The sequence below is a fragment of the Chiloscyllium punctatum genome, chromosome 11, assembly GCF_047496795.1.
Source record: "Chiloscyllium punctatum isolate Juve2018m chromosome 11, sChiPun1.3, whole genome shotgun sequence".
In the NCBI taxonomy this organism is placed as follows: Eukaryota; Metazoa; Chordata; class Chondrichthyes; order Orectolobiformes; family Hemiscylliidae; genus Chiloscyllium; species Chiloscyllium punctatum.
Window position 1 is genome coordinate 51,572,652 of NC_092749.1, and position 25,941 is coordinate 51,598,592.

The window sequence follows — 25,941 nt, forward strand, 5'->3', positions numbered from 1 at the left end:
TTCTGATGGCATTTCCAGCAAATTTAAATGCTGAGCTATTGCAGTAATTATCTCACTTTTTCTCATGGAAGGAGGCAGCTCCAACTCCAGATTATCTACTAATTCCAGCAGTTTGGCCTTATTCCCCTTTTCTAAGGCCCCCAAAGTCACTTCTTCCAACCCCAGAAAACTCTTGGTGACTGAAAGAGCCATTGCTATCCCAAGCACTGTTTAAACCAATTGAATTCAACACCCAGAACAAAACACCTACCGATTGCTGACGTCAAGTCCAGCAACACTAATCCCAAATCGGAACTATAGAACAAAACCCGCAAAGAGCCCCTAATCTGTTATGGACCTCAAAACATTTCAAGAATTTAGCCCGGACCTGAATTTTGCAAGTTGTTTTAATTTGGTGTAAAGTGGATATTCCAGGTGGGATGCAGCTGGTCTAACCACTTAGGTTGAAACAAAATTGAATTTATTTGCAAGATCACCGAATCAAACACAAATAAAAGAGAACAGAGTATAGGATAACAACTAATCCCAAAACCCAACAGACTATCCCAACTTGATGATGCTGTTCCAAATTCCTGCAACAATCCCCATAAACACCCCTTGGCACAAAAGTTAAAATCAAACACAGGGTCTTACAGGAGAGATGTCAAAGAGAGAGAGAGATGGCAGAGAGATTCCGCATGGAACAACTTCATCCATGTAGCTGCTGCTTCTACCAGCAGCCTCAAAACCTGACTGGCTGTTTGCTCTGAACAACCAGACTGCTAAAAAAAATTCCAAACCAAAATAGAGAAAAACTGAACTGGGAGAACTGGCCACTTCTCTTTCACTGTACAAGTGTTTATTTTTTAAAACTTACAAGCTTCTTTAAGTAGATCAAGCCAGACATTTTGGAACCTGTGTCACAAAACACTTTTGAAAGAAACCAAGGACAACATAACCTTGTTAAAGGAGCAGCATCATCACAAGATGATATATGAGTGTAAGCTAACTAGAAATATAAAAGAAGATTGCAAGAGATCTTTATATATCTAAGAGGTAAGAGAAAGGCAAGGGTAAATATTGGACAACTGAAAAATGAAGCAGGAGAAGGGGTAATAAGGTACAAAGAAATGTTGGATGAATTGAGTAGGTACTTTGCATCAGTTTTCACAGTAGAAGACATCAACAGCGTACCAGAATTTCAAGGGAGTCAGGGGGCAGAGGTGAGTGCAGTGGCAATTGCTAAGGAGGAGTTGCTAGGGAAGCTGGAAGATCTTGAGGTGGATAAATTACCCAGACAGAATGGATGTACCCCACAGTTCTGAAGAGATGACTTAAGAGATTGTGGAGTCATTAGCGATGATCTTTCAGGTATCATTGGAGTCAGGGAGGGCCCTACAGGACTGGAAAGTGGTTAATGTAATGTTCCTGTGTAAGAAGGAATGGAGGCAGAAGACAGAAAACTACAGGCCAATTAGGCCTTGGTGGTTGGAGGCAACAAGCAAGTCAGATGAAGAAGAGGCAGTGGACATTACCTATTTCGATTTCCGGAAGCCCTTTACAAGGTATGGAAATGGAGCTGCTAAATAGTTTGCGGGCCTGTGGTATAACAGAAAAGGTACTGGCATGGATGGAGGATTGGCCTATGGTATTAGGGGAAACATACTGGCATGGATAGAGGATAGATCTCCTGAGAGAGTAGGGATAATGGGATCTTTTTCAGGACCATAGAATCTCTATAGTTTGGAAGGATGCCATTCTGCCCAATGAGGCCATGCCAACCCTCTGAAGAGCATCACATTCAGACCCACCCATTCCTGTAACCTTGCATTTCCCATGGCTAGTTCACTTAGCCTGCACATCCCTGAACACTTTGTGTAATTTAGCAATGCCAATACACATAACCTGCACATCTGTGGACTGGAACATCCAGAGGAAACCCACATTGACACAGGGAGAATGTACCAATGCCACACAGACAATTGAGCAAGGGTGGATCAAAACCAGGTGCCTGGCACTGTAAGGCAGCTCAGTTAAACACTGAGCCTCCATGCCACCCAAGGATGCAACTGGTGATTAGTAGAGTTTTCCAGGGGTCAGTGTTGGGACCACAACTATTCACATTATACACCAACAATCTGGAAGAAGGAACTGAGGGCATTGTCGCTAAGTTTGCAGATTATACAAAGATAGGTGATGGGGTCAGTAGCATTGAGAAAGCAGAGAGGATGCAGAAGGACTTGGACAGGCTAGGAGACTGGGCAAAGTAATGGCAGATGGAATAAAATGTGGGGAAGTGTGAGGTTATGCACTTTTGTAGGAAGAATAGGTGTGTCAAATATTTTCTAAAAGGGGAAAGGCTTTGGAAATTTTAAACACAAAGGGACTTAGGAGTTCTGGTTCAGGATTCTCTAATGGTTAACATATAAGTTCAGTTGTCAGTTAAGTAGGCAAATGCAATGTTAACATTCATTTCAAGAGAGCTAGGGCAGGGATATACTACAGAAGCTGTATGAGACTCTGGTCAGACTATATTTGGAATATTGTGAGCAGTTTTGAGCCCTGTACCTAAGGAACAATGTGCTGGCCTTGGAGGGGTCCAGACAAAGTTCACAAACATGATTTCAGGGATGAAGAGTTTGTCAGATAAGGAATGGTTGAGTACTGTGGGTTTCTACTCAATGGAGTTCAGAAGGATGAGGGGAGATCTCATTGAAACTTACAGAATACTGAGAAGCCTAGATAGAGTGGACATGGAGAGGATGTTTCATGAGTAAGAGAGACTAGGATCTGAGGGCACAGCCTCAGAGTGAAGGGATGACTCATTAGAACTGAGATTAAGGAGGAAACCTTCAGCTAGAGAGTGGTGAATCTGTGAAACTCATTGCCACAGTGGGCTGTTCAGGTGAAATCATTGAGTGTCTTTAAGACAGTAATGGATAGGTTCTTGATTGGTAAGGGGATCAAGGGTTACGGGGAGAAGGCAAGAGAATGGAATTGAGAAACATATCAGCCGTGACTGAATGGGCAGTATTAGCTAATTCTGTTACTATATTTTATGATCTTATAGTCTAAGTGGGTTCCAATTACAGGATTCCCAAACTTATTCGTGGTCATTTGATAGTTCAGGAGTAGCTTTAAAGTTGCGGGCTGGTTTGGGTCCCAAGTCTGCATCCAGTGCTCTCAACCTGACTGGCTCAATGCAGATGTATGCATAGCACAATTTTTATGGTATTAGGTCAGTTTCTAAAGAACTCATGGTTTACAATGGTATATGCCATGGATGTCAGAATCATCTGAAATCCCTTGGGTATAATCACTGCCGCCAAGCATTGTTATTGATGTACTGGTGCACTATGTTGCTGATACTAAGTGGGGAAAAATGCCCACATGGAGTCTTTAGTAGATGATAGGCTCCGTCTTTTTAAACAGACTAGGTTTATCACGTCGTACTTAGTAGCTAGTTACATTACATCTGATTTACATGGTAATCTCTTCATAGAAATCAGATTTGACCAAATAGTGCTCAGTACCTTTTGGCTGAGCAGCACTAAGGACTGAATTAGTCTTTCAACACTGATACACTAGTTAGTTAGCTCCTCCCAGACTCTTATATCCTGCCTGATGGGCACAGCTTACTTTTTGATATCACTATCAGTTAGTATCTTGTACAACACACATAATCTCAATCTGCAAGAGTGAACCTTTTGAATTATAAATTAAAATGTCATTGCTGACATTTGCAGTCTCCAGAAAGGAGACTTTCAGCAAATTGACCAGGTGGACCTACACTGCCATTGGCAGTCAAGGTCACCATGGCCCTGAAATTTTACTCATGCAGCTCCTTCCAGTGATCTGTAGAATCTCAGGCATCTGTAGTGCATAAGCCATCTCTCAATGACAAAATTGCCACTTATATCCACTTCACTACTGATGAAGCCAATCAAGAGAGTAGCATTGGATTTGCAACCAATGTTGGTCATGTCTGGCCATGGCCCCAACTAACCCCTATTGCCCCTTATGCCTTCATGCCAGTCAATGCCCATCCCATCCAATCCCCATGAATCTTCCTGCCTCCCAGGCCAAGAATGCACAATGTGACTTGGTTGAAAACCCAAACGTCCATTAGTCTGTTGAAACACCAGAGTCCCAGGGGAAAGCATTCTTCACCTGATACATTGGCTCACTGATTTCATCTGTTAAATTCACAATGTTTGCTTATGCAAGATTGAGGTTTCAAGTGCTTATAGTTTCTGCTACTGATATCTTAAAGGATCTGGATGATTAACACTTTTATTGGCTTGTAGTAAAAGAAGTGTTATTCCAGAAAGTGAAAAGTAATAAATTAATTACTCTGGTGGATGCGTTACTGGCAGCAGTTACTACCTCTCTGGTGGCACTGGTGAGCAATTTACAGCTTTCAGCCTCTGTTGGCCATCTGTTCTTGGAAAGAGAATTTCAATGGCCTTGATGCCTTGATCTCAGGGAAGGTTTACTGCTGTTTAGTCAAATGCCTGATGGACATTTAATTCAATGCATCTTCCCAAATTCAGGTAACATGGATTGTTGCTGCCTCTCCACTCAGCTGCCAGGATCCCCTTCACTGACATAACATTTTGCCCTTTATGTGCAGAAATGTTCCCCAGTTTCATTTCTGAAAGATCTACCTCTATATTTTAGACTCTGCTGCATTGTCTTTGGCTCCCCAGCTATCAAAAACAGATTTGTCCAATTTGATCTCCACTTTAAAACTTGAAAATTTCAATGAAATAACTGAAATTTCCTAAATTCTCAAGGGTACAACCCTATATTCGCATAATTTTTGTTTGTGATATAGTAATTTGATGTTTGAAGTACGAATATCATTTTGGTAGATAGTGCTGCACTCTTTTCAAGATCAATGTATCTTTCAGAAAGTATGGTGCCCAGAATTGCTCATATTAATCCGGATCTGCTCAAACTAGGGCTCTTTTGCAGCTGAAACAGGGCTTATACATCTTTGGATTCTAGTGCTCTCAACTTATAGGCTAGCACTTCATGATGTTTTGTACCAGTTGAGAACAGTTTAGTATTCAATGTATCTGGGCCCCTAATGTTTTTAAGGACCTCCGCTGTATCAAGTATTTCATAGTTGTGAAGAGTGTCTATGAGGAACGCCGCCTTGCTCAATCTGATCTCGGTGCAGGGAGTTGGTCATGGTCAGTCAGGCACTTGATTTGATTAGGGTCCAGGAATCCCTGTCCTTCTAGCCTGGGGATTGGGCTACAGTCAGTCCTGCACAACAAGTTGGACAAGCTGGGAAGAATAGGTCAGTCAATTGGGGAGCTGTAGAGATATTAGTCAGGGGTCTGATCTTTTGTTGCCTGTCAGTCTTAGGGATGGATCATGATCAGTGCTGGAAGTTTGGGCAGGAGAAATCAAGGAGATTATCAGGATCATTCCAGGCTGAGCTGGGGGAAGTGGGAAACTCAAGTGTGGTTTTGGAGCCATTACACGAGGATTAGAGGGAGTAATGACTGTGATGGAGGCAACTCCAAACATAAAAGTGGGATCTTTTACAGCTTAGGAGGGCATGGCGTTTTTGCAAATCACTCCATCCTGGTTTCAGAGGTGGGAACAATATATTCTAAATGTGAGTATGACTACTTAGTAGGCCAGGGACTGTGGGGTGGAAAGTGTGGATATTGATAGCTAAATCAATAGCTAAATCATTCAGAAGAAGGGTCACTGGACATGAAATATTAACTGCTCTCTCTTCATATAGATGCTGCCAGACCTGCTGAGTTTTCCCAGCAATTTATGTTTTTGATTCTGATTTCCAGCATCTGCAATTCTTTATTTTTTATTTGTTTAGTTAAATCAAAAGGTTAGATTGGAACATGGGGAACCTCAAATCTGGTTGGGTTGACTGGGACAGCTATACAAAAGAGTATGTGGACAGTGGAGGTTGAGTCTTGACTTTCAGGCAGAATGTATAATTCACTCTGAGACTCATGAACTGGATACCATTCCATCTTCCACCAAATCTTAACTGCAATATGGTGGCATAGTGGCTCCGTGGTTCGCACTGCTGCCTCACAGTGTCAGGGACCACGGTTCAATTCCACCCTCAGGTGACTATCTTTGTGGAGTTTGCACATTCTCCATGTCTGAGTGGGTTTTCTCCCATGGTCCAAAGATGTGCAAGTTAGGTGAATTAGTTGTGCTAAATTAGCCTGCAGTGTGCGTAAATTAGGTATGTTAGCCATGGGAAATATAGGGTAGGAGGATGGACCATGTTAGGATGATCTTCAGAGACTCAGTGTGGACTTGTTGGGCCAAATGGCCTGTTTCGACACTGTAAGGATTCTATACAGAACTGAGGAAAAAACATGGTTGTCACCATACTCATGGTGGGTGATGTAAATTTGTTTTGATTTGTGTGCAGGGTTAGTGTGCACTTGTGGATGATTAAAGAAATTTTAAGGACATTTATATTAGTTAAGCATTAATAAACTCAATAATAACATACATATGGCATCAAATCACCCTGCTTGTGCAGTTCATGGATTGACTAGCCATACATGTTATAAACCTTGGTCACAAACAGTCAAGGCAATGCTACCAGTTATGGCAAATCATTCCAATTAATCTTTGTGAAGCAAAAGTAATCACACCTGATATAAAAAGTGTCACCTATACTTGTCAGTTCTCCAACATAGTCCAAAAATCCCACATCTGCACTGCTTTCTTCTTACAATGAACTCAAAGCGTTTTTTTAATAACATGGACCCTTATATTCAATGTTGTATTTCATGGCTGATGTCAGGGTGAGGAGGGGCGATTTGCAAACTAGTACTACCACAGTATCCCATTGTATTTGCACATCAGAGCTTTTGATGTATCCATCTGTATAAGATATAATATCTCAGGGGTCTATTTAGAGACATTTCATGTCTCTCCTTTTCCGAGGCCTCTCTGTCCTAATGTATCACAACCCACAGTGCAGCCTCATTTGATTTGCTGCAACTTCTCAGGAATCACATCAGCGATAAAGTGCCAAATTTCAGATTGTCACAGTCAGAGAATGATAGTGCAGACAAATTTAGGCAATGGAAAGGTGTCATCAAGCCCAGGACCAACAGGTACCACCAACAGATGATGTGCACCCTTGATGTGAGGAAGCCACAGCTGAAGTAAGCTCCCATGATGCAGAGGAAGGTTTGAAGGTCCTGAATGTAATGACTTCACTGTCATTTCATCTGAATGACTGAAGCCTAGTACAGGCCCAGAGTGAGGATGGCCCAGGACACTTTACCAGAACTGTACCATCTGCTCGAGCAGGACTTGCTGTCTGAAGGAGTGAGTGGCCAACCTGCCCCAGTGACTCTCAAGGTGACAGAAGCACTTTAATTTTATGTGACTAGCACATTCTAAGCGTCACCTTCGGGCCTGTGTGCAATCTCCCAATCTTCAACCTTCAAATGTGGCAAAAATGTTACCTGTCCAATTTGTACAACATGTTACTCCTTTATCTTTCTACCCAGTGTCAAGATCAGCCCAGCCAGTGGGATGTTACAACATCTCTGGCTTCCCCAGGTGGAACAGACTGGACACACATTTACATTGTCATATTATAATGTGGCTAAATTAATTAATAGGAAAGAGTTCCAAACAATCAATGCACATTCCATTGGTAATCATTGCTATTACACTTTTGAGGCCAGTCTCAGGAATCCTGGAAGTTGCCATGTCTGTTCTCTTGCTCACACATTCCTGCCTCATTCCAAGGGCCAAATGCCATAGGAGAACTGCTGTGAGTTAGGGACTATCCTCTCCAATCTGATGTCTTCATTAAGGACCCCTGTCTGGAAAAATGCAAATGCAATGCCGTTCACTCTTTCATTAGAGCTTTGTGGAACAGACAGTAGGGATCCTCAAAATGAGGTTCCAATGCTGGGATTAATCTGGAAGCAAGCTGCAGTTCACTATAGATAGAGTGTGCTGTATAATCCTGACCTACTATACTTTGCACAAATGGAGCAGGCAAAGAGCAGATGATACGGAGGCTGAGGAGCTTGGAAAGCAGCAGCAGTCTTCCAAGGAGGAAGATGAGGACATTAAATGGGAGAAACATCATTTTCACTTGGATACAGCAATGCTGCCTTAGGCAAAACAAGCCAGACAATACCTAATTGAAACCTTCTTCCAAAAATCTAAGTTGGATGACTGACTGATTACATCACTTCAGCACATACCTTCTGTGCCCAGAAACACCGCTGAACTTGGAAACTATCCCTAACCAGACTAACCGGGTTAGGTGTCAACATGTCTGTTGGCAATCCTGAAGACTGAGAGCAGCTGTCCTATCAATTACTCCATCCACAAGGAGCTCCAGGTCCCTGTCTGTGAATCTGGGATGCAGGCATCCTTTTCTTAGCTATCTCTTTTTGAAACATAGTGCAGCAGAATATTTGGAATGGCCATGATGCAGCCCTTGAACTAGTGTATTAAGGGGGTTTAAATATGGTGCCCACAGCCTCTACACTGTACTGTCCCATCAGCGGTGAGTATTTCAGTTTCTGAGAGTGCATGATTCAACAAGAAGTGCACTTGGAGCATGACTGTCTAATTAATGAGATGAACAAAAGAAGTTTGGCATGACAGATGTCACCAAGGCCCATGCGAGAAACCCTCCTCGAAATTGATACTTATACAAAATTTTGGGGGGAGTTCTGCCCGTGAGCTTCAATGTTACTGTTATGTTGCTTATGTTAGTTTTAGTGCATTCCTATCTCTTATTTAATACCGGCTTCCTTGAATTTCAGGCATTCTGAACTCTTTCTCTGTTATAAATGCTATTGGAAAATAATTACAGGCATCATATCCTGATAGCAATGGATAAGAGGACACATTGCTCTCGCACACTCTATTTCTTAACATAATTAACAGAAATCTTTTTTGTTGGTTTTGATTACATGGCAAATTTCTTTCATGCACTCTTTTTACGACTGTTGGAATGCAATCTTAGAGGAAATTTCAGGGCAAACTCCATGGGCACCAGTCACAGGCATCCTATGCCTGCAGAGATTGGCATCTGATATGTGCCAAGTGCTAAGAACCCTCATTGCACATCTACACTCTACTTACAGGATGTTTCTGCTGTATTGCAAGCTGTGCTAACTATGAATGTAATACTGCAGCAAGGACACTTTGCACTCAGGGACATACACCCAGACTCAGTGGCTGCATCATCGGGCTCTTCATTTACTGCTATAGCACTCACTCACTCATGCTTTGCATTTCCTTGCCTTTCCTTTCTGTACTTTGCTCTGTCAGCCAGAGATTAGATTAGATTACTTACAGTGTGGAAACAGGCCCTTCGACCCAACAAGTCCACACCGCCCCGCCGAAGCGCAACCCACCCATACCCCTACATCTACCCCTTACCTAACACTACAGGCAATTTAGCATGGCCAATTCATCTGACCTGCACATCTTTGGACTGTGGGAGGAAACCGGAGCACCTGGAGGAAACCCACGCAGACATGGGGAGAACGTGCAAACTCCACACAGTCAGTCGCCTGAGGCGGGAATTGAACCCGGGTCTCTGGCGCTGTGAGGCAGCAGTGCTAACCATTGTGCCACCGTGCCGCAAATTACTGCTATCGTTCTGTGTGGTTTAGCACAGACACAATAGTTATCATAGTTATCAATAGGTCTCTGCCAAGTCAAGGAGGATAGCCTTTGCTCAGTGAGCCGCAGTGCTGTAAGTTGAGCGCAGCCTGCTCAGGACGGTCAGAATCAGGATCCTCGCATCATAAGTATAGATGTGTTGAATGATTGGCATAGATATTCCTACTGGTGTAGACAGGGACATGTCCCAAGCAGAGGTGGGCAGAGACATGTCCTGAGTGGGCAGAGCAGAGGGCATGCTAGGTGAGTGACATCAGGGCTTCGGTTGGCTGAGAGCAAGCGGGGTAGGTGTTGCAGGCAATAATGTGAGTGGTAGAGTGTGAGCCTTGGAGATAGCAGAGAAAGCATGATGGCACTTACCCTGGTAGAATGGAGAAGGACATTGGCCTTCTTTGTATGTGCCTAGCATTCCTTCAGATGGTTCAAACTGCTTTAACCCAGGCTGGCATAGTCTAGTGACGTGACTTCCTCTGCTGGCTCTGGGGGAAAAGGAAGTTCGACATTGGCACCACTCCACCCAACAGGGCCTCCAGGACCTGCCCAAAAAGCGCAGCACCGATTTCCTCCTGTCTGCTATTTCTCGGGCAAATACGAAGCACCTTTGGATTGACAGTGCTCATCTGGTGCACAACAAGCTTTTAAAGATCACATGAGATGGTGGGGTTTCAGTAGATATCCACTGAGTGGTGAGTTGTTCCAAATAGCGGTCATGGTAAGTTGAGGCAGAAGTTGAACCATGGCAGACACCATAGTGACACAGCAGGGAAGTAATGAAGGAACCTTTGTAAGCTAGAACAAGAAAACGTATTCAGCCTTGCAGCAAGAAATCCTCAAAGAAACCTCAATGCATCTCAGACTTAGCCAAAAATGTAAGATTCAGGCTTAGGTGTCTGTTTTTGGCTGTTCCTTCTATCCTTCTTAATTGCTAAAGTCTGCTATTTTCTGCACTTCTGTATGCTTTTTCTTTTCATTTTGTGTGGTTGCTTACACATCAGTTATCTATGCCTATTTTTTGGCAAATGGAACTCTTAGGGTATTAACTACTTCATCACATTAAACTTCTCTTTGATCTTCTTTCATGTTATCGATTAATCTCTTGCCCAATTTACTGTAGACAATCTCAATTTTCACATTGAAGTCAGCTTAGTTGATCTAGGATCTCTGAAGCTGTTCTGCGTTCCTCTTTTTTCACTACATCTTTGATAATGGTTAATGGAAAAGGATGACATGAAGCATTTTTTTTCAAATTCTTTTCAAATATATACTTACTGAACAAAAGACATGCACTAATGTTCCAAGCTTAAGTGGAACAAAAATCAGGCAGGTAACAGCCAGAAAGCGAGAGGTGGCGAGAAGTGGATGTGAACTATCAGACCATAGGATCCTGCCAGCCATTTCACAGGTAAATAGATACATCAAAACAAGCGAGATTGGGACATCTCACCAGAGAGGAGGAGAAGCTCAAGCAAAAGAAGATTAAAGAAGACCAATCTTGTTCCTCTGGGTTTCACATGAAAGATAGATTGTTTTACCCATCGAGGCCTCCTCTGCGTCCAACTTCTCAACTCATGAGTTCACATGGCAGTAAACGGCTTGCCTTCACAGACCTCTGTTAAAAAATGCCATTGGGGATTGATTATTTTGAGAACTGACTCTCATATATTTGCAAGGTTCCCACCCACTTTATGCAGGCTCTTCATCTGACTGTCATACCTTGCAGGTTAGAATCAGATACAGTGAACCCAGTGTTAAATTCCAAGTCGGTAAATAACCTGTATATTGTTAAATCCAGTTGTCTGAATTTTGCCATCTGGGTCATGTTAAATTTTCAATGCCCAATTGCAACAGCAGGGATTAAAACTAAATACACTTTTTATGATTTCTGATGGAATATTTGGCATGCAACGCTAACAAAACAATTGATTTAATGATCCTATTGCCATTTATTACTGCACGTCATTTTATGATCAGCAGGATGTAACCACATTTTACAAATTACACTATATAATTTACAAAAGTTAATATTAGAAATGGACAGACTACTTGTGACTGTGTTGAGGCATGAAGTACTTTACTGGGGAGCTCCATGGGTGACTTTTCCAATGAACACCACATTTGAATTGCCTATTTAAAATTGATGAGTTTCACTAAAATATAAAAATAAGCAAAGCAGCAAGTTCACTTCAGGTGGAAAGCTAACATTGGCAATGCAGTTGTTTTTAAACATTGGAGACCAGTTTGGAAAGATTACACAACTGTAATGGTCTTGCTCTTTTTAAAACCTGACTTATTATCGAATCACAAAAAAATTGTACAGAAGGGCGCGTTCAACACATCACATCTCTTTCAATTTCCTGCTTTTGCCCCATAACGTCACGCTTAAATCTCTGCACCAGAATGGCCGATGAGCCATGCTAAATCAGTCAGGAGTGAAATCCTATATGACTTTGACCATAATGCATTGTATCTCCATTTTGACTTTGCCTTTTTTGCAGATTTTAATCTAGTCATCCACACCATTGTTTTTCAAAGCCTTCGCTTCGTTGCCCAGCTGGTTAAGATTGGCTTGAATTAGTTTCACTGTTACCTGTAAATCATAGTGATTCTCCACCCTGCACCATGAACTCCAGAGTCCTCCGAACATTTATTCTTGTTCCTGTACTCTTTGTCACTTACACATCATCATCCTCAACTCCTCCATTGTTTCTGTGTTGTCAAGCTGTCTGATGTTAAGTAGTAGATGAGCCGTAATTTATTTCTGTTAAACATTAGGAAGGCTAAAGGTATTGTCTTTAGCCATCCCATAAACTGAATTCCATCACCACCAATTCAATCCCCTGCCCCAGTGATGTCAGGCTAAACAGAAGCAGCCACTACCTCAGCACCCTCTCAGATGACCAAAACCTCTTGACCAAATGACCACTAAATTTCATCATCTGTAACATCATTGACCTTTGTTCCCAACTTATCCCATCCACTGCTGAAACATTCAATCATGCCTTCTCATCCCTGGATGGAACTGTTCCACCATTCTCCTTTCCAATCTACTGTCCTCTAATCATTGTAAATTTAAGAACAACAAAACCCTTGCTGCCACATTGTATAAACTAAATTAGCTTCTGCCCTTACATCTCAAATGAATAATTTCACATCCTAATTAAATCTGTTCATAGCTTCTGCTAACTTTCCTCCAATTTCTATTACTCTGGTACAACCTCCTCTCCATTCCACTCTCCATTCCTCAAAATATGAATTTCCCATCTCTCCATACCCTATTGCTGTTTCCTGTGCCTACAGCAATGTAGGCAGTACAACAAAAATACTCATCCTACCATCATTCCTCTCCTTTAAGATACAGTCATTCTGCCGTATCTGTCGGAGTTCCATTCTTGAAAACCCCAGCAAATGATTACATTTGTGAGTACAAAGCTTGTTTCAAAATATGTTAAAAATTGCAATTGTTGGATTATTGCCCACAGATGTTGATCTTTGTTGCTACTTATTCTTTGGTACAGTTAGGCAAATATGGTGTTCATGATTTTGTGAATACAGAGGATTTACTGTACTCGTTAAGAGATAGGTTACACATTGTAACATCTCTTGCTTTACCTTAAATTCCATTTTTAATGAGTTTGACTCTAAAAGGTCCCTGATATTAAAAATGCTACTATAAATAAAGGCGTGTCAATATATTAATTCCAACTCCCATTGAACATAACTAAACTTTTTTTTATTGTTTTAGACCTAACAAACAATGAAGAATGTAAGTTATGTAAACTAAGATTTGGTCATAAATATGCCCCAAGGTTTTGCTGGTGGGAGTGCCATCCACAGGACATTGGATAAGAGCAGAGAGCCACTTCAAAGCTATTTGTTCTGGGAGCATTGTCTGGGAACCAGTGACTCTATTTCCTTGCCCAGTATTTCCCTCGATGTATATTATGTCCCTATTCCTGTTGTTGTACTCCTGTACTGCTGATGTTGGAAGAACTTGGGTAAAATTGATTGACTTTTTCTAGTGAGGCTGGCTTTGTTACATTTTATGGTTTTATATTAGACATGCAGGTTCAAGCCGTTATCCAACTGAGCTAGTTTTTGGGGGTGCATATTCACTTTGCCGCATGGTATAGCTGTCAAAAATCATAAGATTTCATGGATCCTCTTCACTCTTACCTTCTTGCAAAATCAACCAAGAGGATGGAAGCAGCAACATATACCCTTTGTCGACTATAAATACTGCAAATGCTGGAAATCCGAAATATAAACATTCAATGTTGGAGAAACTCAGCAGTCTAGCAGCAAGTGTGGACAGAGAAACCGAGTTAACATTTCAAGTCCAAAGGTACTTATTTGTCCAATATGAATCCTTAGCACTAGTGTAGTTGTAGAACCCAATATCTCTATTGTCAATCATATTCTAAAAATGTCTGTGTTTGACAGAAAGCAGTCATATTCCCAATCCTTATCACATGATAATTGCCAGTGAGGGAGGAAATTCTTAGTTAATCCATCCAGAAAGGTCCTATGTTTTATAATTGCAGCATCTTAAATTATTCAAGAATTCTTAACTCTCGTACTCAATAAGTAAGTCTACGCCATGTGTGAATTCTGCTGGTGTAAAAGTATCCTGACATCAGCTTTCAATGTTGAGTCTGTGCCTCCTTATCCTAATTACTGTGTTTATGTGTACTGCAACACCAGGAGGAGCACTTCCTGAAAATGCTCAGAGGCAATGTCAGGCACAATACTTCAGAGATGCTTTCATGTGCAGCTGGTGTCTTATAACTCATTTGGAACTAGACAGACAGTCTAAATTAAGTTTTGAGATGCAAACCAAAAACTGTTATTAGGGTGTAAATTCAAACAGAATCATGTCAGGATTGACTACTCTACTCCAAAAATATTCTGTTCATTTGCCAGTCTTTATTGTTAGAAGTCTCATCAGAAATGCACTGAGTGATGTGTTCTTTAACATGACTTTTTGTAGATGCTACTAGAAATCCTCGAGAAGCATCAAAATTATGACTTACTCTATTATGTACTATTTCTGAACAGTTGCTACTTTCTGCAAATGAATGCATTTACAATGAGGCTGTCCCTGAAACACTTAGTGACAGTTTATAATTCTTCCACCTGTGACAAGGGCATTTGTTCACCATGTTTTGAAAGCATTAAAAAAAAGTCTTCATTTAATGTAGGGTTTGAGACAATGACCATTGGGTTAAGAGCTCCATTAGCTAAAAATGCACCAGCCAGTGTATGCAGGAATTGGGATTTTAAGTATGTGCCTCTGTTGTGAATGTCACCACTAAGTGGAGCAACAAGCATCTCAAGCAGGGAAACAACCAGTTTTTATCTCTGGCTTAATCTGTGCATGTGCCTCCAGACATTTTATCAGCCATTTTGGATTCTAGATGAGTGGATGGATCTCTGCAGCGGCAGGAAGAACCTTCCCTAGCTGGGTGGCTGGAGAGGGCTGAGTCAATGCGGTAAAGGAGACCCACTTCACAGATACTGCTGTGCAGGGGAAGCTTCTCTTCATCAGCCCCAGCCTGATTTTCTGTGACTCCCCTTACCCTCAGCCTCCCCAGCATCCCAGCTTAATGACCTTATCTACATATGTACAGGGGAACATTTTGGTGTTCTGGACCAATGGTCATTTGGACTAATGCTGTTGGTCCTGCCTCCAGCAGAAAGGCATCAAGATCCGTTGAGTCATGTGTTGCCAGCCACTGTGTAGGCTGAGTGTATTCAGGTAGCTGATCCTGACACCTCTCTGGTCAACTGGCAAAATATGAGGATGCAGATGCTGGAGATCAGAGTCAAAACGTGTGGTGCTGGAAAAGCACAGCTGCTCAGGCAGCATTGACGGAGCAGGAGAGTCAATGTTTCGAGCATAGGCTCTTCATCAGGCTGTCCTGCTCTTCAGTTGCTGCCTGACTGGCTGTGCTTTTCCAGCACCACATTTTTTGACTCCAAACTCTCTGGTTAACATCATGAGTCACCAACTGTCCAAGTCTGCTCATTAGTGTCGAGTTTATACCCTTCTGGCTCATCTGCTAGAATAGATATGTCCAAAGTTAGTGCTTAAGAGATATGGTAAATAATGCTTCATGGTCTGGCATATTAGACACTGTTCCTCCTCAAGCAAATCTAGAAGAAGGAAGTAGAAATATTGGCTTGTGTCTTGGTAAGCCAACTTCATGTCCAACATTTAGGGCTGAGTCTCACATTGTTTTGGCTAAGTGCGAGTTAGGTTAATTGTTTTTGGAGAGTTTCTCACTGTGAGGCCTGAAGGATTTCCCACTATAAAGTGATATTCACTGGATATGTGCCATAACACATCCCTGATGCCCACACCATCTTTTAAAGGCCATTGTGCAGACCACTGCTGTTTTGTCAATTACACAGCAAAGCCATGCTGAGGCATAAACATTGCCAATGAGCAATGCCTCACTAAGTTGGTTAGAATGTACATCAAAAAGTAAAATTTGTAACTAAGTTCTGCTTCTGAGCTTTTCATAACAAGAGAGTTTGGGTGTATAGATCACTACTCTGATTGGCAGATGCAACTGATTTCATGTTCAATAACTAATTAAATGTCGCAATTTACTCTTACAAATATCAATATGCCTCTTGGATCATAAAGTTTTAGAGTCATAGAGTTGTACGGCATGGAATCAGACCCTTCGGTCCAATGCATCCATGCCGACCGGATATCCTAAATTAATCTAGTCCCATTTGCCAGTATTTGGCCCATATCCCTCCAAACCCATCCTATTCATAGACCCATCCAGACTCCTTCCAACTGTTCCAATTGTACCAGCCTCCACCATTTCCTCTGGCAGCTCATTCCAAAGACGCACCACCATCTGCATGAAAATGTTGCCCTGTAGGTCTCTTCTAAATCTTTCTCCCTCACCTTAAACTTATACTCTCCAGTTTTGGACTCCACTAGCCTGGGGAAAAGCTCTTGGCTATTCACCATATCTATACTCCTCATGATTTTATAAACTTTTATAAGTTCACCCCTCAGCCTCGAATGCTCTACAGAAAATAGCCTCAGTCTATCTAGCCTCTCCCTATAGCTGAAACCCTCCAAATCTGGCAACAATCTTGTAAATCTTTTCTGAACCCTTTCAAGTTTCACAACATCTTTCCAATAGCAGGGAGACCAAAATCGAACGCAGTTTCCCAAAAGTGGCCCAATCAATGTCCTGTATAGCCGCAACATGATTTCCCAACTCATATATGTAATTCACTGACTAATAAAGGCAAGCATACAAAACACCTTCTTCACTATCCTGTCCACCTGTGACTCCACTTTCAAAGAACTATGAACCTGCACTCCAAGGTGTATCAGATATAAAACTCTTTGGATTCTGATAAGGGTCTTTGATTTTATAATCAAAACTTCCTCTATTTCAAACTCAGTTATAAAGTTAATATAACACTAATCAGGGATTAAAGTAAGGCAATGTGTTCTCCCTTCTAAGAAAACAATTGTTATTATATAGAGGATGAAGAAAATCAGAATGCATTAAAATAAGTCTGTGCTTCATTTATGAATAAATCATGTGATGCAATAATAGTCTAATGGAGCTTCTTTCTTACATTGTAAATCATTCTGAAACGCTTTTAGAAACAGTTGAGTCAACGATCTTTGCTTGCACTTATTAAATGATATAGTCAGTTCCAGTAGCCCTTCATAGAACATTTTTTAACATAACGCAGCTGACCATTAGAGGTATTATGGAGGTATTTTGCAGTATTTTTGCTTATTGGCGTTGTGATAAAAGGTGTATAATATGTTATTATCATTTGGCATTTGGACTTTAAAATAGAAGCAGGTGGATTTTATACAAAACCATTACAAAAACAGAAACTGATGGAAAGATACATCAGATCTGGCAGCATATGTGGAGAGAAATCAGAGTTAATGTTGTAGGTTCAGTGAGTGACTCTTCTTCAGAACTGACGGTAGCTCGGAAAAAAATAATGTAGAATATAGGGTGGCGAAGGGGGTAAAGAGCAGACGATAGGTGGAGATAGAAAGAGAGAAAACACAGTTGGACAAATTAAGCCATGGAGAATGAATAATGGGGACTACTAGTGGCTAACAGTGGGTTGTGTGTCATAGCAGATCATATGGTAACAAGGCTTGGTGTGTGGGGGTGGGGGAAGGTGTGGGGAAGGTGCTCAAGCACCTCTGATTTCCAGCATTCATAGTTCTTTGGGTTTTTTGATTTTATTTAGTTCTGTGAAGAGCTCCTTGAAAAGGTCAGAAAGTGATTTGAAATAGGGACTTAAATGCATCATTTCCTTGAAGGCTTCTGTTGCTAAAGACTATCTGCAGCCCTGTGTGAATAGGTTTTGGTGACTAATCATCATGATAATGAATAAAAAAAGCAAACAAATGATCTAAGTAACAAGGTTTCATACTGGGATATGACTTGTCCCAGTAAACTGGGATCATAACAGTATGGCAATAACTTGATGAAGTTTTTCAATGGAACTGCAACTAATGATTTTTCAAATACAGGGATTTTGTAAATACCTGTGTAGAACTGTTTGAAAACTGACAGAAAACATGTTATACCAGGATCGCTGATGTGTTTATTGGAAGTTAAGGAAGCTTCCCTGCAGCGAAGGCAGAATTTCAGAGTAGAAAATAACATGCAGAAACTGGCTTAAGATCTGTGTACATCTCTGTCTCTCCAAGAATGTGTTTACAGCAGATGCTAATGACGAAAGTAAGAGAATAAAGCTATTAATTGAAGAGGTGGTGCTATGAAGCATTACACAACTGAAAAGACTCGAATAGAAACATTGGCTGGAATTTATTGGAGTTTGCAGGGATTGTACCACTGGAGCCAAAAGAGTACAGTGAGGCGGGAATGATGCTGCTTTGCAAGAGCCATGCCTGTGTTTTGTGCACTACAACCAATTGCTCCCAAGAGTTGCCAATTTAATCAGCCAGCTCGGGAATGACACTGGTCACTGGTGAGGCTTGTAGAAGACCCAGTGCCTACAGGCGGGAGCTGCAGACCTCAGGCTAAGGGCAGGATGGGGAACCATTGGGGGTTATCAGTGAGAACATTATTGGGCATTCGGGGATTACCTCCTCTGCCCAAGACCCCTCTTGATTTCAAAAAATCACCCCCTCCCAGAAGGTTGCTGGTGGATGACTTCATGCAGCATTGGGTTGATCTGTTGTGGTCTCTATGTTTTGATCTTAATTTCCTACTTGGTCTTTATGTATGAATATTGGCTGGCTGCCTCTTTGGAGTGACTTAGGTCTCTGAACAAGTAGGGGGAACAATCTGAATTGGCTCCTCATGGATTCCAGTGCCAATCCCTGCCTCCTTGAGAGTTGACAAAATCCATCATATTGTGACAGAAACTAACATTTCATAAGGCATTAACGAGCAAAGATTTCTGTATACACCCTTTAGATTGTTTTTAAGTAAAGGATAGGTTGCCCAATGCCATCTTTTTTGGTAGAAAGTTGGGCAGAGGCCCCACCCATTTACCTTGTTACTGTTGAATATTACGGAAAACCACCTTTTTATATCCTCATAGGCCTGCAAATGAAGAGTGGACAATTGTTCTTCAAGTAGTGCTACCACTGAAATATTGTAAGGGGATATTGCAAGAAACATATGACATTCCTATGGCAGAATTTACAGGAATAGGGAAAACCCAGACATCAATAAAAAAAAAATTTACTTGGTCAGGACTTCAGAAGAATGTTGGGCAATGCTATATGTACGTGTGTAATCATCATGTATTCAAGCTGATAGCTTTAATACCCATATTGGTTGTGAAAAATTAGCCAATTGTGCATTATTGTGTAGAATCATTGCTAAAAAATGAAAATGGAACACGAGAATGTCCTGGCATGTGATTTACAGAAGATATCACTTTTATTACAATTTTGGATACAGTATTAGTGGAATGTTTAACTCAGTTTTTACTCAGTATGGGCTATCAATTTCAAAACAATATGATCAGAGTTCTAACTTTACACCTAAAATGTTTCAAGATGTAATTTAAGAATGAAGTCCAAACCATCATTTGAAACACAGGGAGCTTTTGTAAAGAAGAAGGAGATGTACGCAGTTTGCAAAGCAAATTTCCTACAATTCAACTAGCCAATATTAAACTACTACGACCATTCATAGATCATAGAATCTCTACAGTGTGGAAACAGACCATTCAGCCCATCAAGTCTAAATTGACTCTTTGAAGAGCATCCCATCTAAACCTGCCCACCCCACCCTATCCTGTAACCCTGCATTTTCTGATGGCTAATCTACTTAGCCTGCTCATCCCTGGATCCTAGGGGCAATTTGGCATGGCATATTTTTACAAATTTCCTGTTTTCCTGAGTAAGCCAACTGAATTGTCTCATTGTTGTTCCTCTGTGAAAATAAATTGCCTACTGCAGCCTCACAGCGCCAAGGAGCTGTCTTCAATTCTACTCTCAGAGAGCTGTCTGTGTGAAGTTTGTACATTCTCCCTGTGTCTGTGTAGGTTTTCTTCGAGTGCTCTGGTTTCCTCCCAAAGTCCAAAGATATGCAGGTTAAATGGATTGGCCATGTTAAATTGCCTAGGAGAAAGTGAGGACTGCAGATGCTGGAGATCAGAGCTGAAAAATGTGTTGCTGGAAAAGCGCAGCAGGTCAGGTAGCGTCCAAGGAGCAGGAGAATCGACGTTTCAAGAATAAGCCTTCTTCAGGAAAGCTAATGCCCGAAACGTCGATTCTCCTGCTCCTTGGATGCTGCCTGACCTGCTGCGTTTTTCCAGCAACACATTTTTCATGCTAAATTACGCATAGTGTCTAGGGATGTGTAGGTTAGGTGGATTGGCAATGCTAAATTACCCATAGTGTCTAGGGATGTGTAGGTTAGGCTGGATTGCCATACTAAATTATCCATAGTGCCTAGGGATGTGCAGGTAATGTGGATTGGCCATGCTAAATTACCCATAATGTCTACAGATGTGTAGGTTAGGTGGATTGGCTATGTTAAGTTACCCATAGTGTCTAGAGATGTGCAGGTTAGGTGGATTGGCCATGCTAAATCACACATAGTGTCGAGGGATGTGCAGGTTAGGTGGATTGGAAATGGTAAATTGCCCATAATTTCTAGGAATGTGCAAGTTAGGTGGATTGGCCATGTTAAATTACCCATAGTGTCTAGGGGTGTGCAGATTAGGTGGATTGGCTATGCTAAATTATCCATAATGTCTAGAGATGTACAGGTTAGGGTAGATTGGCCATGCTAAATTCCCCATTGTCTCTCGGGATGTGTAGGTTAGGTGGATTCACCATGGGAAATGCCGGGTTACAGGGACTGGGTAGGGGATTGGATCTGAGTGGAATGCTCTTTGGAGGATTGTTTGGGCTTGATGGACCAAATGGCCTCCTCCCTACATTGTAGGGATTCTATGATTACCAGTGAATTAAAGCCTGTCCATCAGTTTGCAGAAAACATTGTGCAATCATTGATGGGAATCAAGCAGATTGTGAGAAATACTTGTGTTGTCTGGACTGATGACATAGAACTCTTTTTCTCACAACTCAAAAGTATTGTGAGTCCAACTGTTGGTCTATTTCTGAATCCATGACTGAATGTGTACTTGAAGTAAAGGAGCAAAGCTAACATTTTAGTGTAGACATTTAGTAATTAGCAATCTTCTTTGTTGTTTTGTGAAAGCATAAGTTTTTATAATAAATAGTTACTTTTCCTGTTCATTACTTTTAGGTTCCTAGTGGTAGTCAGTTTGTTAAGTCAGTTGATTTTTGTGATTTAATTAACTTCATAGACATTTATAATGATTTTGGAATAGTGGGGCTTGATTATCAGTGCATTCTTCACAAGTAAGTCATGACAGATAACAAATAGTGAAACCAGGGATGCAGACACTGGTATTCAGCATATTTCTGGTAGCCATATATCAAATAAATTGAGATTATCCAGCCTCCAAAAGGCTAAAGACTGAGGAGAAAAGTTGGAGCTGTGCCACTTCCTGGCAAATGGCAGGATGGCAGTAAATGTTTGGTTGCCTGGGGTAACCAAATGATAGAGTTGCATTAATAATTGTTGACAAAATGCAAATGAGCCCTCTTATTGACCCTGCAAATTGCAGTGAATTCAGTGTTGGAAGACATGACCAAGCACAGTACAAGTGCCAGCAAAATATCCCAAAGAAAGCTGTGACAAAAAGAAAGGAAGTCGGGATCTAGATATTCCCATGCATTGTCCCATTGTTCCTTGGTCAGACTTGTGCTATTAGTTCAAAATCTAAAGTGCTGCTGAGTATTTCTACGGAGTTCTGTCATGTCACATGTCATTGATTTGGAACATAAACCTTACATCCTTACTTCCAAAGTTACTCCCTGATTTGCTGTATTTTTTTCTGGCACTTCCTGTTTTGAATTAAGGAACTACAGCATTTGCAGTGTTCCCCTTTTCGTTACTGATAATCACTTGAGATTATCCAATCTGACCTGCTGTCAAGATTCTGTGCCAGGAGCACAAGATCGTAAAATGTGCTGATTGCACCATAACCGTAATCTCAGGGTCTATTGTGTCAATGTGATACTTCAAAATCATAGTCGCACTGTGTGATATCTGAAAACAAAGAGAAGAATTACAATCATTAGTAAGCTGTTCAAACCTGATTCCTTCCTCCACCATTCAATAAGTACATGGCTGAGTTTCTGCCACAACCCCACCTCAACTACCCTGTTGCCTTATCACGTAATTCCTTTAGCAGCCAAAATCTATCCATCCCTATTTCAAATCTAATGAACTACTAAATATCCATATTGCACTGCTCATGAATAGAAAATTATTCCCATTTCATTCCTAAATGATCAATCCCTTCATCTGAGACTGCATCCACTAATTCTAGACTTCCAGTCAGGGAAAACATTCTTCCAGCAGCTCCTCTGTCAAGCCCTTAAAGGATTCTATGTGTTTCAATTGGATTATTTCTCATTCTCCTAACTTCTAGCAGGTATAACATGAAACCATTGGTACAAAATGGGAGGAGGTCATTTAGTACATCACATCCATTATGGCTGTCTACACGATCAAATAAGCAAGGCCCATATCCCTACCCATTCCTTGTCGTTTTGCAACTGTTTCGTCTTTAGGTTCCTTTTGAAAACCATAATTATCTTCACCTTCACTGCACACTCAATAACAACATTCTGAATTCTAATCACTTGCTGTGCAAAAATGCTTTTTGTTTTATGTCATCATTTGTTCTATTGCCATTAAATGTGCTATAACCTCAACCTCAGGCATCACCAACACCACCCCAATTCCTTGCCATTTTTCTGTGCAAGCACAGTGATTGCAACACTTGTTTCTTTAGCTCATGCTCTCCCACTATTCAGCACCCCAAAGCCTCCTCCCAAGTGAAATAACAGATTACTTGTACTTCTTTCACTGTGTTACATTATATTACATTCACTGCTCATGATGTGAAGTTTTCTTCTTTGTGGAGATAAAGCATAAGTTGGGTGACAGCTTTTTAAAACATTTCCATTCAGTCCCCAATTTAATTTTAATTCTTCACCTTCTTCCCATTCTGCCCTCACTGTCCTTGGTCACTTACACTATTAAGTCCAGCATAAGCTTGAAGAACAGCACCTCTTCTTTTAACTAAGTATTCTGAATTGAAAGCTTTCCATTGAGGTTCTACAACTTAAGATCAATGGCAGCTGCTGGTGATACTTCTGTTTTCCTTTACTTCCTCTGAAATTTTTTTTTGTTTCTTTACATTATAATTTTCCTTTATCTTGCTCCATCATCCTTTTTGTAGTTTAATCTCGGTTTGCACGCAACCCTGTCACAGTGCTTCCTGTGTGTTCTGTTCTTTTCCTCTTGTCCTGCTTCTGTATTTGTTTAAAATTCTTTCCTCTCTATTTGTATCCAGTTCTGAACTGAAACATTAATCCTTTATACCCATAAGTACTGCCTTCCTTCCTGAGAATTTCTAGCACTTTTAGTTTTAGTCAATTTGATACTTTTTACATTGTCCACAACAGACAATAAATGATCCCTTTGAGTATGATTCCCACTGAGGTACTGGGTTAACCCACCAATGAACTGATATTGTTCAATCTTGAGAATAATAGTTCAGTGGTTATGTTACTGGACCAGTAATTCAAAGAGCTAAATTAATGATCTGGACTTGAGACATGAGTTCAACACTTTAAACTCACATAATGACATAAATGGTAATGGTATTAAATAGATGTGATGGATAATAAAATAAATGATGTGGGAGAGTGTAGCACCAGAAGGCATGATCTCCGAATAAGGAGTCACTAATTTAAGACCAAGATAAGGAGGAATTTGATCTCTCATGGGGAAATGAATTCTGTAGAATACTTTATTGCAAAGGGCTTTAGAGGCTGTGTTATTAAGTAAATTCAAGGCTGGGTTAGATTTTTAATCAGTAAGGAAATCAAGCATTCGGGGAAAACACAGGAAAGTGGAGTTGAGGATTGTCAGAGCAGCAATGATCTCATTGAATGGTGAAGCAGACCTGATTAACTGCATGGTCTACGACTATTCCTATGTCTTATGATTTAAATTCACAGAATAGTCTGAAAAATAACTACATAGATTTGCAAAACTGAGTTGATATTTCAAACTTTGCAGTATCCTTTCCCCAAATTAATGGAATATTGTATTTTGATCATGCAATCATGCTATATTAAATAATAGTAAATCTAATTAAATATTTCTTTACTTCTCTATAGGACAAGTTGAAAAATATCCTACAAAACTTGAGACATGAACTGCAAACAGATCTAACTGTTAGCTCCTCTGAATACAGGACAGAAGCAGAGAAAACTCTACTTCTCAGTAAAACATCTGACAGAACACATAGAGCTGCAGGCAAGGAACTAAACCGATTTAAAGATTATCACAAAGGAAAACGTGAGTGAAGCACACTGAAAGAGAACTCAGACCTGATGACAATGAGAACATATATCCAAGAAAATGGCAAAAACAGAATGAGTTTGAAAACTTGAGGAAAAAACTCGCCATACAATTTTCTACAACAGATCAAGATTTCAAGTAACATATTCACTCTGAAGACAAGTAGCAAGGGTGTATAATATATCACCTATCAAGATCACAGCGTTCATAATAGATACCCTAGATGACCAGTTCTTTCACCAGTTTCAGGAGATACTGAAGTAAAGCTTACTAAGATCATTGAGACCTATCATTATCACTTTTCTGCCCTTTAGGTTTCAAATTTACTTGTAATTTATCAATTTCCAGTAATGTGTAGATGGTGAAACTTCCTGCTCCACTTATGTAACTCTGAAAAGATTATCTGAATGTTCTATTGAGCAATTAAAAAATATTTATCTTCCAGCTACATTTCTTCCTTTTATTTGTGGAAGCAAAATTGTGAATTTGTTACAACTGAGGGACAACTTTAGCTTTATTATCTTAATATGCACTACATAATGACGCTTGCAAAAAGGATCCTAAGAAGTCTTCAATTCTTTTGATTTGTGAAGATTGTTTATTGGATGATAGGGCTGCAAGGATGTTTTAGATTGTTGATGGCTGATATTTCCACACCAGCTTTCCCATACCAGTCAAACAAATAAATGGCTAACTTAAGCTTTGAGTAGAAACCATCTGTACCACAAGGAAGAAAGCATTTTCTCACTGCAAGACCGGTTCAAGCTGCCCTTTACCTTCCTAGCTGAAAAAACCTGGAAATAAACTGCTCCCTAATGAAATATGAACATACCAGCAAAGTGTCCCAAATTATGCGCACATTCATGGCAATTCATGTCCCTCACCTAGCCTCCATGATTGAGTTAAGCTTTATGTGGAGAAAGCAGAGTCTAATGATGGCACAATGGGAGCAATTTTTACCTCCATCAATGTAATGTTGATTACTTGTAAATATATAATATATGAACATAGGAGCAAGAATAATTTATTCAGCTCCTCTATAGAACCATGGAATCCTCAAAAAGTTACAGCACAGTAAGAATCCATTCAACTCATCATGTCTGTGCTGGCTAAAAAATAACTTGTAAGGATGTCAACCGTTCCAATACTTGCTCTTGAATTCTGCTTATTGTACCTATTCTCACAGTCCTACTCCAACTAGAACGCCTGTGTCATCCCTTTACTTTAGGAGAACGTGAGGACTACAGATGCTGGAAATCAGAGTTGAGAGTGTGGTGCTGGAAAAGCACAGCAGGTGAGGCAGAATCCAAGGAGCAGG

General features: G+C 40.7%; 1 protein-coding gene across 1 annotated transcript in view; it reads left to right on the forward strand.

Annotated features, from left to right (window-relative positions):
- LOC140482597 (spermatogenesis-associated protein 7 homolog) overlaps nt 1–25,013 on the forward strand; it is a 191,734-nt gene extending 166,721 nt beyond the window's left edge. Inside the window, exon 11 of the mRNA XM_072580120.1 lies at nt 24,440–25,013. Within this exon, the coding sequence (XP_072436221.1) occupies nt 24,440–24,628 (189 nt within the window). The 3' untranslated portion in view covers nt 24,629–25,013. The remainder of the gene's footprint in view (nt 1–24,439) is intronic.
- Nucleotides 25,014–25,941: the final 928 nt, after the last annotated feature.